The sequence below is a fragment of the Scylla paramamosain genome, chromosome 10 (assembly GCF_035594125.1).
Source record: "Scylla paramamosain isolate STU-SP2022 chromosome 10, ASM3559412v1, whole genome shotgun sequence".
Taxonomy (NCBI): domain Eukaryota; kingdom Metazoa; phylum Arthropoda; class Malacostraca; order Decapoda; family Portunidae; genus Scylla; species Scylla paramamosain.
Window position 1 is genome coordinate 23,966,932 of NC_087160.1, and position 14,041 is coordinate 23,980,972.

Genomic DNA, 14,041 nt, shown 5'->3' on the forward strand with positions numbered 1-14,041 from the left:
TGAACGGCGTGGAGCTGAAGGACCTCCCAGCGTGGGTGAACGGAGTCTACATCAAGAGAGCCTCCAGTCTTTTCATCATGGGTGAGGAGACTTAGGTCCATATTCAGTGACGCTTTGCTCTCTCATCACGACTATTTTTCAAAGGCCACGGGAATGATTAGCCGGGCTCTCATGAGTGTTTCTCGTATTAATAATATAGAAAGAAACCTTGTTGATTTGTCACTAGAATCGTATAAACTCTCTTAAAGATCCGTGTAACTTCAACTAGGGTCTCTTGAAAGTAGTAGAGGTGCGACACAGAAGCGTTTCTGAATACGGGGTCTTAGTAAGAGGAGTAAGAAAGGAAGAGCATTACGGTTCATATTTCTTTCATTTTTCCTTTAAATTTTTTTGGTCTTTGGCCCGTGTTCTTAATTAAACACGTTGGTGCCTTATCTCCACTTCTTTGAACAGGCTTTTAAGGAAATGACAGAGGGTTTCAATGGTGTTTCCGTGATTCTAGAGATAGATTAATAAGGATTCTACATGATCGATAGGAAAAACACCCATGAGAACCCGGCTACTCATCTCTGTGGCCTTTGAAAACAGTCACGACGGAAGGACACAGCGCCTCTCTCACCTGGACCATTTTCAAAAACCACGGAGATGACTACTCGGATTTTCATATTTTCCATATTGTTGATGCAAAATTCTTTTTTTTTTTTTAATTATGACTTGAATCGTGAAAATATTACTGAAAATCATCAATGACTATCACTGTAAATAGTTAGATGTAAGATATAAAAAACGACGAAATGTTTGAAACAGAATGAGTTAAGAGTGTGTGGTGATAATTTAGTGGAAAAATGGAGTAAAAAAAGGAGAAAAATAAAAGAGGAAGAAGATAGGTGGAGGAGGTAGATTTCACTTCTTCCTGGCGTTGTCTCAAAGGGATGAGAACGAAGTATTTAGAGAGAATGAGTTAGGAAGTGTGTGGTGATAGTTCAGTGGATAAAGGAAAAAAAAAGGCAGAGAGGGAAGGAGGCACGTGAAATGAATTAATTTTACTACTTGCAGAAAATGGTTTGGTGGAGACAACGAAATACTGGAAAAAAAAAAAAAAAAGAGGGAGGCCTGTGAAAGAGATGGATTTTATGATCTTCAGACTTTGGACAGTATTCTGAAACACTTCTGCGCCACACATCCACTAGTTTCAAAAGGCTCTATTTGAAGTTACATGGGCCTTAATAGTGTTTTTTACGGTTCTACATTATTAACAGGAGAAACACTCTTGAGAACCTGGCTAATCATCTCTGTGGCCCTCGAAAGTAGTCGTGATGAGAGACCAAAGTGTTTCAGGATATGAACCTCTATCTCATAAGGGAAGGGAAGGAGCAGTAAGAGCAGTTGGGAGAGGCAGGATGTCTCAGTAATACTCTGGAAGAAATACAAAGAAAGACAGAGGGAAGGAAATACATAACGAGTTGGGGGGATAAAAGGAAGAAGATTTTATCAACTACACGCTCCCATTTTAAAAGTGGAGAGATGATTCGGACGTTTGGTAAGGACGAGAGATGTAAACTGAGAGAGAGAGAGAGAGAGAGAGAGAGAGAGAGAGAGAGAGAGAGAGAGAGAGAGAGAGAGAGAGAGAGTATCTATGCGTCAGAAAAAAAAAGGATGCGAGAGGACTGTTATTATTATTAAGCCAATTATAACTAATAATGACCGTGGAATAGGTACCGGGAGGAGAAATGAGAGAGAGGAAATGCTTAGACTACTATATTCAGCTACAGAGAGGAAGGGTGGCAAAGTAAATAGGTAGGTTGGTAGAGTGAGAAGCAGGGAGCGAGTGTGTGACGTGGAGGCAGTGGGTGAGTGGAAGGAGGCTGTAGGTGGCGGAAAGACGGTAGGATTGCACGATGGAAAGAGGGAAAGGGCTTATAGAGATTATCTACTACTACTACTACTACTACTACTACTATTTCTGCAATACGATGAGGGGGAGAAAAGAGTGAAGGTGAAATAAAAGGCTTTGAAGCTAGGAATAAGAGAATGAGATCCACGGCAATCTTTCAGTAGGTGAGAATGAGCAGAGCGGAATGGAAGGGAGGGAGAGAGGGAGGAGGAGAGGAAGGAAGGGGCGGTGAGGGAAAATGACAGTATGGAACACACGCATGGGAAAGGAAAACCGTGTGAAGAAAACACTCTCTCCCAAGACGAGAGAGAGAGAGAGAGAGAGAGAGAGAGAGAGAGAGAGAGAGAGAGAGAGAGAGAGAGAGAGAGTTAAACGTAGAAAATTGCCAAATCCCTATCATCTTCCACAAGTGAAAACACCAACACAGTCTGAAAGCGACTCATTGAAACAGTAAAGCAAGTGTTTGGGTCGCAAAGTTCAAGTTTTTCCTTTCATGTTTAGACCCAAAAACGTGGCTCCCAACTCGACATTGAGGTTTCTTGCACACACACACACACACACACACACACACATTCTTCTCAACACATTTGGCTTCTCTTGCCCACCGTACCAGAATAATATAAAAGAAAAAGTAAAAAGAAAAAAAAATCATTTGGCTTATCTTGTAGAAAGCTATGTATGGGAACCACGAAACCTTATAATTGACGTTTGAGGATAAATCATATTAAATTTAATCTAATCCCGACACTCTACCTATATTATTTTCACTACCACAAGAGAGAGAGAAGAGAGATAAAGAGACCAGTACCGAACCTCCGTACCGTTCAAAACTAGGTTCTCACTTCAGCTCTCAACACTAGTCTCCGCCGTAATGCGATAGGCAGCATGCACAGCTCATTTAACCCTTTACATACAAGTAGTGACTAATGCTGTGCTTCGCAGTGGAGTTGAGCAATGGCCTGGACGTGTGGTGGGACGGCCAGACCAGAGTATATGTCGACGCACCGGCAGACTTCCGCGGCGAGACTGCTGGTCTTTGCGGAACCTTCACTGACAACCAGCGAGATGACTTCCTCACTCCCCAGGGTGACATTGAGCAGAACGCCATCGCCTTCGCCAATAAGTGGAAGACTTCTGAGGTAAAATCAGTTGGCCAGTACTTAATCCCGTAATTTATACTGTAGGGCTGTATCTCCCCTCCCTTCAAGTCTTGGGCAACTGGTGGTTAAGCTATTTTTTAGGATGATGAAGGCATAGATCTAGCACAAATTTTGTTTGCCTTGCGTGTGCTGCTAGGGTTTGATTCCTGTTTCCTGGTGAGTGCCTCTCACGGCCTCGCGCTCCGTCAGTATCTTTCTTACGCGATGCTTCAAAGCAGGACATGAAAGAGGTACTAACATGGCATGGAATGAGAAACTGCCTCTCATTTTGGCTTGTCATCACCTTTACGGTCCCTCTGAAGGGTAAGCCCACAGCCCATGTTAGATTGTATTTAGTGATTTTGCAAATTTTTTTGGGTTGCCATAAGAGTTGCTTATTGGTTAGAGTGAGAACAGCAGGGAATTGCTGCTTCATCTCAGTGTTGCAATTACATTAAACTGAATGATGAGATTTTCTCCTGTCTGTCTGTCTTTGTATGAGACAGACATACAGGTGAATAGAAGAAAACCAGGGTATTGCCATAATGCTCAAGAGAATTTAGTTATTTCCCATTGCCAGATAGATTTTATGATTTACTTAAAAATCCATGATTTCCTTTGCTACACACAATTTTCTTCTCAAGATTCTACCCAAGGAAGAGTTTGTGTGTGTGTTTATAACTACCAGTCCATTGTATGTACATAAATAAAAAATTGTGGCAGTATTCTACTCACTGGAAGAAATTAGTACTTTATCACTGTATAGTTCTTTAAAAATTGGTAATGTGGTTTTTTGCTTGATTATTGGACTGTAAAGCTGTCTTACTGATTTTCCATCACCAATCAGATATTTGGAAGATACTTGTCTATACATTAATTTTCTATAAGGTTATTGCCATTGCATGTCCAAAATCACGCTTCAATCTGTGGCATCCGAGGTAAGCTTTGTTTGAGCATGGGTTCAGAAACATGATTTGATATATGTTTGCATGGCAAATGCCACACAGCCAATGGAATAATTTGTTCAAACAATCTGCCAATCACAGTATGTGTTATGAAGTCAAGGAGGATCATGCCAGGCCTAAGTTAAATCACTCTCCTGCCAAGTCTACACCCAAGCAGTGCTCCTACCAACTCCTACTTCAAAGGAATAGCAGCCTTTTTTTCTACAAAAATGGATATAATGTGAATTTCCTTAAATCATGCATGTTATTAATGTGAATGTAAAGTGTAATTTAGAGATGACCAAGGGTTGTGGTGGTTGACAAACACTTCACTAATCCAAGGACAAAAAAAAATTCAAGAAAGAACCCAGACACTTTCTTATAACTAAGGTGATCACATATTCCCAATTAGAGTTTTGTTGTCTTTATCACTGCATGAGGGAATGAACTAGAATGGTTTTTCTTTTGCAGAGATGTGAGAACCAACCTCAGGCAGAGGAAACACGCCCCTGTGAGACTCATGTGCAAAACAAAGCTGTGGCAGAAAAGTTCTGTGCCAAGATCAAGTCCAGTTTGTTTGCCAGTGAGTGATTAAGGTTTACCTTCTGTTCCCTCAGTATTATCTTATTTTAGGAACAACTGTACAAAGTTATCACCTGTGAGATCTTGTCCTTCATAGCCGATCTTTTTCAAGTGTATCTGGATTACTATACAATATTGAGACCTTGGTACCCATTACACCTTTCTTAGCAGTAGGTGCAATCAAAATCATAATATACTCTTACAGTTTTATGTAATTTTTTCAGAAATTTATACCTTTGGTCTGACACTTCAAATTCATTCAGTGTGGGGTTGATGTATCTGTAACATTGACTAATTGCACATACTCATACCGGAAATATGGAGAGATGGATGCCTGCAGATTATGTGACAACTCCCACATTACTTTTCTATTTCCTTTCCAGAATGCCACCTTGAAGTAGACCCAGAACCCTACTACCGAGACTGCCTGTATGACATGTGTTCATGTGAGACAAAACTGGATGGCTGTCTTTGTCCTATTTTAGCAGCATACAGCAAGGAGTGTGCCAGGAAGGGTATCACCATTGACTGGCGGGCAGAGGTTCGCGAATGTGGTGAGTACTACAGTTGGCTTCTTATCTGTTCCCATCATCACTTAGTTATGTCAGAGTATCATTTGATTAGCTGTGCAACAAATAAATGAGCAGATGTGACAGGAATACATAAGAAAGAAGGCTATTCTTCTAAAGAGAACTGTCAGGAGAAAAGCTGGATGATTTTATGTAAAACAGTGTTATCCAACTGATACATGAGTATTAATTTTTTTATAAGGATTTCCCAAAAATCATACTGGAATTCTTCAGGAAATTAATCCATACATTTACGAATTTTGATAATATCTATGTCATGGTGTGGTGACAAGGCATACAAAATTAATCTTGGAATCTAGTGATTGTTATGTTGCAAACATCTAAGGTGCTGTCCTTGTGTTCTACTGGTCAGAGATTCAATCCCTGGCCAAGGCCTCTCATGGATAATGATTTATCTTGTCTTCAGACCAGTTTCTCAGTTTTTCTATAGAGTGTCCAAGGGGAGAGCATTAGAACATTTACTGTAGCACCATCTATAAAATGCTCATTAAAGAATGACAGAAGATGGGTGAAAAAAAAAATATAATCGTACTATTACTCTCAGCTCTCAGTGCATCAAAAGGGCATAGTCTTTTTGTTCAACACTATAATGTATGTAAAAAAAAAAAGACAAAACTCACTGTGTTACCTTATGTTTTCCCATGCAAGGTGTTCACTGTACTGGTGGACAAAAGTACCAGGTGTGTGGCAACAGCTGTGCACGGACCTGCCTAGATCTAGCTACCAATGTGGACTGTCAGAGGAAATGTGTTGAAGGCTGCAACTGTTTGGAAGGTTTCTCTCTGGACAGTAGTGGCATCTGTGTGCCCATCACTGAGTGCCCATGTGTGTACCAGGCCAAGGAGTATAAACCTGGCTATGAGATGATGCAAATTCAGCCTGATGGGACCTATCGTGTCTGGTAAAAAAAATAAAAATTCACAGTTGTAATTTTTTTGCAAAAAATTTGTGTAGTCTTGATATTTTATTATGTAAATAGAGAGGATTGCTGAAACATGTAAACAAAAGATGATAGAGTTGCCATTTTCCAGTAACAAAATATGTTTTCTTGCTTTTGACTTCATTTGTTGTTCACATAAAACAAAAGACCATTGATAAAAGCATTCAATTACTTATTAAAATTGACCACAACAGTGAGTGTTACAACACGGACTGGAACTGCTGGGAGCCACGAGGCAATGAGTCTGTGGCACGGCCTCCACAGGTCCAGTGTGAGAGCAATGAGGTGTATGTGGACTGCCTGCCAGAAGAGGAGAACACCTGCCAGGTAATCCATACATTTTGAGCAAAACAGTGCTTTCTTCAGAAGAGTAAGGCAAAGATAACCTAAATATGGTTGTCAGTGAGCTGGTAGTGTTAGTAGTAAAATGAGTATATGAAGGGACAGATTGTAAAACTTGATTATTTTAATAATAGCTGTTTAGCTTTATAATTCATGATAAATATTGATGAAATCATCTTAAAGATCATTCTGCAGCACATAGGTATGATTGTATCCATATCATAGATACCACTATTTGGATTATGTAGAACACTGCATTACTTACTGAAAGCTAGTAATAGCATCTATAACTAATTTTGAAGATTTAACAAAATTTCTATCATACTCTACTTTAGGGGTATCCTCACTGATTGTGAGGGATTTATGAATTGAGTTTGAGTTCAGTACATCTGTACACTGTATGACCAATCTGTCATTGCTTCAGCAAACCAACTAAGTGTCTGCTACAGGTTCACTTGTCTTTTAAAGCCTAGTATTTAATTCTATATGGCTCAGTCAGCCTGTCTCATGCTTAGTGTAAACTCTGGCCTCTCCACACTATAAATTTAATTTTTCTTTCTTGTATCTTCCGTATTTTGTGCAATACTTACCTATTTGGTTTCTTGATCATTGGACAGAAGAATGATTATAGATTATGAATGTGTTAAAGTTAAAATTAACAAGAAAAGAGATATTAGTAGTTGAAGTCATGAATGGAGCTGAAAATGTTTACACTACTTTTGTTATGCTGTTTTTTCTTTGAATTATCATGATGCTGTAAGTAAAAGTAATAGTACATATGTGGCAGAGGAGGTAAACATGATGGTGTTGTTAGATACTTCATAAGGTGGAAAGGAAGGATAGTACACAACTTTTTATTCCTGTTTAGTGTTATGAGGAGAAACACCAGCACACCATCACTGCTGCCTTGTGCCAATGCCTTGAGATGAAAAGCTGCTTACCACCTTTTATTTCCATCTTATCTAAAGTCTGATAACACCATTCTGTTCAGGAGAACTTGGTCACATACCTCTGTCTCTTACAGCATCATAAAAATTCCATGAAAAAGCAGCATAGAATAAAAAGTGGTTTAAACATTTTCAACTCCATATGTGACATACTTGCTTTATTTCTATTATTCTTAATCACATTCATAATTTACTATCATTCTTCTTTCCATTGATCAAGAAACTGTGTGAGTATTGCATAAAATAAGGATGACATAGAAAAGAGAATTAAAACCTAGAACTTGGAGAGGCCACCATGTTTACTAAGTGGAGAACAGGCTGAGTGAACCACAGACCAGTCTGGGATGATGTTGCTAAAGTAGCTTATGCTCCAGTTGCAAGCTAAGAGTGAATGGACTTCACTTGAATGATTTAGAAGGCTTTTCCTCTGCTGTTCGGTTGGTTGATCATTTGTTCAGCTTTAGTTTAGTTTACTTATTGCTGTCATAGAATGAAAAGATTGACATAAGACATGATTTTTAGTGGTCCAGAAGGAGTAGAGTCTTCTAGTCAGTGTTAGGTAGTGTGTATTTCCCCACCCAATCCCATTTCCTACTAGTCCCCAGGCTTGTTTTACATTAGAAAAAAGATAATAAAAATTAAAGTTTTGTAGGAACTGCAGATTTATCTCTTAAAGTGAGTAGAAGCTGAAGGTCTGTCTTCAGTAAACTTTGTAAACTATATATTAGTATGTGACTTTTACTACATTAGTGTTCTGTTTAGTTACTGAGCTAAAATTTTCTTTCTTCACAAGACAATGCACTTGCGACCAGTGCCAAGTGAGTTGTGTCGGCCAGGATGCGTGTGTGCCCAAGGATATGTGCGGAACGTAGACACAGGCATCTGCACCCCTCATAACTCATGTCCCTGTCATCATGGCGGCCGCTCTTATGAGGAAGGCGATGTCTTAAATGATCAGTGCAACACTTGGTAAGAAAAAACATGTAGTTCATTTCATAGCTTCATGTTCAGTAAATTTTTTTGTATTACCAATTCATCCCAGAACAAATGGTATTTACTGAAATAGATAATCTATTGTACAAGTATCTTAAGCATTCATTTGTTCATTGCATGGGATTCCTGTCATTCAACCACTTTCAGTATTGAATGCTATTAGGACAACAATCCCTTTTCAGCTACACAAATAATGCAACTGATTTTAAGGTTTTTCTATTGTACATATGTAATATCTTCTAGATTATTATGTTTGGCTTTTAGAGCTGAGATTTTTTACTCATTATTCTTGTATATGTATGGGATTCACACACTACATGAGAGGAGAATTAGAAATTTAGATAATCATGTTGACCTGTAACTTGAAAAGGAAAAAATTGAAAATCATCAGTGATGGAAAGTAATTTAGTTGTTCCCAGGAATTACATCCATACATCAATACTGATATTGTACTAGAAAGCTCTTACAAGATTGAACACGTGTCACAAATATTGTCTTATGAAACAGCAAGTGTGAAGGTGGACAGTGGCTGTGCACAGACACACCTTGCCCTGGCATCTGCACCGCCTGGGGAGACTCTCACTACAAGACCTTTGATGGGCGTCTGTATGACTTCCATGGTACCTGTGACTATCTGCTGGCCAAGGGAAAAGCCAGCCGGACTGACACATTTGAGGTTACAATACAGGTGAGGTTAAGATGTGCTCACCCAAGTCATCTTTATTATAATTGAAGTGACAAAACAGCCAACTTGCATTTCCTGTGAGCATCTTGGTTTTGTTCCCACTGACTACCTCTCATGGCCAGTTTATCCCTCCATCACACAAATGGCTCTGTTTCCACAATGTCCCAAAGTTGAATTTGACAATTGTGGAAGCAGTGAGAATCTCAACCAAAAGAGACTTGGCCACATACTACCAAAATAGACTACTCTCAAGAAATACACAGAGCTCCCAGGAAGTGGAGATGAGAGAAAATAGTAGAGAGTGTGGCTCAGTAGAAAAAACTGAAATACCAGTAATAAAATGTTAGAGGTAGGGAGTCTCACCAGAAAAGGAGGTACTATCTTGGGATCGAACCATGGACCTTCTGTTTACTAGGCAGCTCTGCTTCCTGTTACACCATGGTATCCTCTGGTAACAACTCGCTCATCTTCCCCATGAGGTTGCTTCATGTGCACTGAATAGGAAGATTGTGCATTCTGCAGATACTACTCTCTTCACCATGTTGGAGCAAGGGAGTCTGACCTGAAAAGGAGTTAATGCCTAGGGATCAATCCCAGGACCTTCTATTACTGGGTGGTTATGCTCCCTATTACACCATGGCATTCCCTGGTGGCAAATCACACACAAATATACATAGTAAATGAAAAGGAAAACTACAGAGCAATAGAACAGTCAACTTGCTTTTGCTGTTAGTGCCTTGTAAGGACTTCAATCCCTAAATCTCATGGTCAGTTTATCTTGCTTTTAGATAAATTTCAATGTCTTCATGAGATTCTAAAGCTGGGCATGACTATTTTTCACTGTGGGAGGATGTCCCCTAACTCAGATGGGAGGAGTCAGATGACCAAAGTTAGTAAAATCATAATCAAAGCATTTTTTCTATAAAATTTCTATATTTTCATTATATGTTTAGAAATTTTATTCAGCTGTGGGATTTTATTTGATTGATATAGTATTTCCCTTAAAGCTAAAAATAATAATAAATTTAGTAATCTCCATAAGCTAAAAATATTAATAATGGAGTTCCCCATATGAAGAAAATCCAGAACATTTAACTATGAAGGCATTAATTAGGTGTTCTTCTGTTAGTTTTTTGTGAGCATTTCTTTACATCCTGTGACATGATTGTGATTGTACTGTAATGATGATCTCTGCTAACTGTGTTGCTGGGTTGAGGATGTAAAGCATCAATATAAACACTCTTTTTTTAACTGTTGCCAGAATGTGCCTTGTGGTACGAGTGGTGTGACATGTGCCAAATCTATCACATTAAGAGTTGGCTCAGGAGACACCCAAGAAGTTGTTGAGTTTTCCCGCAATAAACCTCCACCCACCAAGTAAGTGGTGATGTGACACTTGCCTGTTTCATCCCTCTAAACACCCTTTTCTCATCTGTAGTTTCCAGATGTTTCCAGGAATAAGCATGAGCATCTTTGTGAACATACAAGACAAAACAGCATCAAGAAAACCCAGTATAAAATTTTTTCCAAGATAATTGTAAGCAACTTAGAATAACAATACAACAATTTTATTCAAAAAGGCAAAATTTGATTTGATATGTAAAGCTCTCTTGATGCTTTAAGTAGGTTCATTGGCTGATCAACAGATGCAAACACAGAATAATAAGGAGATGCAGTGATTAAGTAAAAAAAAAAAAGAAAAAAAGAGTAAGTGAAATTGCAAGAAAGGTATTTCCTAATTCATTCAGGAGAAATCACTGTAAGATCAGTTTCCAAATTAGAATTGCCATAGCATTTCTAAATTTTAAACCGACATTGATTTCCAGCTACAGTAGATTTCCTACATTATTATATATCACTGCCTTGCTTTCCTTGATTCATTTATTAAGTATGTCTCAACAGGAACATGACACGAACAATTATTCGTGAAGCGGGACTGTTCGTGTTTGCTGAAGTGTCAGATATGGGTCTGGTGTTGCAGTGGGATAGAGGCACAAGAGCCTATCTGCGTCTTGATACTCAGTGGCAGGGCAAGGTGAGGACTAGATGTGGCTAAGGGGAGAATATTTATGAAAATGAAAAATAATTTTTTTTTTTTTAGTGGTGAAGTTAAGGATAAGTCAGCAAGACTGATGATCTTAAATGAAGAGTTATGTGTATAATAATCATAATCTTATGAAGGCCTATCCAGCCCCTGTCAGTGATTTCATGTGTAACCTTCATGATCCTTTAGTTCAAGATTTGATCCCTGAGATGGTCAATCAAGTGTCTAAAATTTCTATGTTCCTCATTTTCTAATTTATGTGTCATATCAAAATAAGAACAATTTAATAGTGGCATTATTAAGTTTTGATAGATAAAGATGATGAGAAATAAGTGAGTCATCTCTACTTTTATAAAGAAAACACTTATATTCTTGAGTCACTCTACTAGTTTTATATATGCATAAATAACCTGAATATTTATTAAAATTGTCCAGTTAATTGACTACCAGTTATGCTACTTGAGTCAAGAGATTAGGAGAACTTGTTTTTGTAATCCTTTGTTTCAGTGTTTAGTCTGTGGGTGGAATGACTGGAAGTTTGAAATTTTTAATGCTTTCTATTTCTGATAGACTTTCTGTTCTCAAAAATCTGGAAACTATAAGCGGAACATCTTTCACGTTTGTCTCCATAACAGGTACGAGGGTTGTGTGGAAACTTCAATGGGGATGACCAGGATGACTTCCAGACTCCAGCAGGAGGCTCCAGTGAGGTGTCTGTTAAGATATTTGGTGACTCATGGCGACTTCAAAACTACTGTCCAGACAGCATTCTCATTAAGGTGAGAAGAAAATTTTATTTTTCATTAAGGGTTCTCACTCTGCTCCTTTCATTAGGTCTTTAATTTCATTATATTATTTCTATTACTAAATGCACAAGGCTCAGAAACAAAAAGTATACAGTACATGCATGCACATAAGCTATATTTGTTTTGTTACCCACTTCCATGTCTGTACATCATTTGCTGAACACCATTGCTCATCTCTATAGGTCAGGGTGATACACTGAGTAGTGTTGTCAAGAGAAGCTAAAGTCCAGATATACTTTGAAAAATTTACTCTATTTCAAAGCCAATATGACAGGATGTTTGAGGCGCCCAGAACCTGAGTGACATAAGCAACCTTGTGGCTGAAATTATTATTTTTTATTGCATTGTCTTCCCCAACCATCCTACTGTGATGGGAGAGAGTGTCGATGTCAGAATGGACCCTGCAATAGGGTAAAAAATCCATCCAAATAAAATTATCCACAGAACCTTGTTGCACTTCAGTGCAACAAGGTTCTGGGATTTCAGGTTCTGGGTTTCAGGTTCTGGGATTTCAGATATCAGTTGCTGGGGCCAGAGCCCAGCAGCACAGGAAGAGCCAGCCAAAAACAGCTCATGCTGCAAGTTGCATGTTATGCTGGGACACCCTGTATCCTTCCTACAAGGAGACACCTCCCCACCACCACACACTTTACACTCTCCCTCCCTCCAGCCTGCTTGCTGCTGTCTTAATCTTGCTTTTACACAACACATAAGCCTTTCATTATTATGGCGGACAACAGCATAACCCTGGGGAGCCAGGACCCTTCAGAGGAAGAAAAATGGGAGAAAGATATCACTAAAAAAAACAAAGAAGCATGGGGAAGTTTGTGTGAGCTTTGGAAATATTAAATGATTTTATTATTTCTTTATATACTATTATCCTTTATACCAATATATTTTTATAATGTTTATTAGTTCTTTTGTTTTAGTTTCTCCCAGTTTAATCTTTTAAGCTTGTATCATTCTCTTCATTTGTGTTCATCTTAGGAAGTGCTTGTATGTCACTTACGTTTTTGCTTTATGAAATTGATAAGCTCACTAAAAAGAAGACTTTTTAAATGGTTGTGATTTCCCTATTAGTACAGAAAAAATAAAACTATTTTATAGAATAAAGACTTTTTAATTGGTTGTGATTTCCCTATTAGTACAGAAAAAATAAAACAATTTTATAGAATAAAGTAAATAAACAATGTGTGGGTGCTAATTACAATTTTAATGTAGCTGTGTGATATCCTTAACAAAATTATATGAAAGAAAAACAGTCATCTATTTATTTTTAATAATTTAATTTGATTGCAACTTCATTATGCAATCCAACTAGATAGTTGTAAAGGGAAAAATTACTAAATATTTTTATACCAATCATTACTTTCTATCTCAATCCCTTGAAGAGATATCGCAAAACGACGGGATTTTTCTCTATTTTTAATTTTTGGTGCTTGCATCACTGGCTCTAGGTGCCTCATTTATTCTTCTTTTTTTTACTTGAATTTTTTATTTACTCATTTTATCATTGAAAGGCAGGTTTTGAATCATCACAGTACAGAAAAAATTTGAAGCAGTGGTGATGATGCTTTCTCTCTCTCTGCACAGGATACTTGCAGCCTTCATCCACAGAGGAAAGTTTGGGCAACAGAAAGATGTGCTATCCTCAAAACTGACTCCTTTTCTCATTGTCATTCAGAGGTACCAGTGGAGCCCTACTTGGAGAGGTGGGTTTGGTTTACATGTACCTAATCTCTGGTGCCTCTGTGAGGACTTTCTTTAAAACAAAAAATATGGATAGCTTTGCAATGTACATTGACTGAAGTGGGATTTGTGAGTGAACTGATATCCCTGTCTCAAGTATCTGATCAGTAATATTATAATTATAATTCTAAGTTCATGTAAGTCTTTCCACGTCACTTTGTCTCTCCTTTGAGTCATGATTCTTGTTGTATTGCTGTGCTGTTAGTGCCCAACTCTTTCAGGTGCCAGTTTGATGCCTGTGGCTGTGATATGGGTGGGGACTGTGAGTGCCTGTGCACAGCTATAGCAGCCTATGTGCATGAGTGTAGCATCCACAGTGTGTACATCAAGTGGCGTACGCCTGAAATCTGCCGTAAGTTTTCTTTTATCTTGCCTTTCTTTCTTTC

General features: G+C 38.3%; 1 protein-coding gene across 1 annotated transcript in view; it reads left to right on the plus strand.

The window, feature by feature from the left end:
* The window catches only part of LOC135104399 (uncharacterized), a 127,193-nt gene that overhangs the window by 38,643 nt on the left and 74,509 nt on the right, over positions 1-14,041 (plus strand). The window contains exons 18-30 of the mRNA XM_064011800.1: positions 1-81; positions 2,837-3,033; positions 4,449-4,560; positions 4,943-5,113; positions 5,798-6,050; positions 6,284-6,416; positions 8,172-8,347; positions 8,879-9,059; positions 10,318-10,433; positions 10,959-11,091; positions 11,736-11,879; positions 13,500-13,618; positions 13,877-14,007. The exon at positions 1-81 is cut by the window's left edge and continues 112 nt beyond it. Of these exons, the coding sequence (XP_063867870.1) occupies positions 1-81; positions 2,837-3,033; positions 4,449-4,560; positions 4,943-5,113; positions 5,798-6,050; positions 6,284-6,416; positions 8,172-8,347; positions 8,879-9,059; positions 10,318-10,433; positions 10,959-11,091; positions 11,736-11,879; positions 13,500-13,618; positions 13,877-14,007 (1,947 nt within the window). The remainder of the gene's footprint in view (positions 82-2,836; positions 3,034-4,448; positions 4,561-4,942; positions 5,114-5,797; positions 6,051-6,283; positions 6,417-8,171; positions 8,348-8,878; positions 9,060-10,317; positions 10,434-10,958; positions 11,092-11,735; positions 11,880-13,499; positions 13,619-13,876; positions 14,008-14,041) is intronic.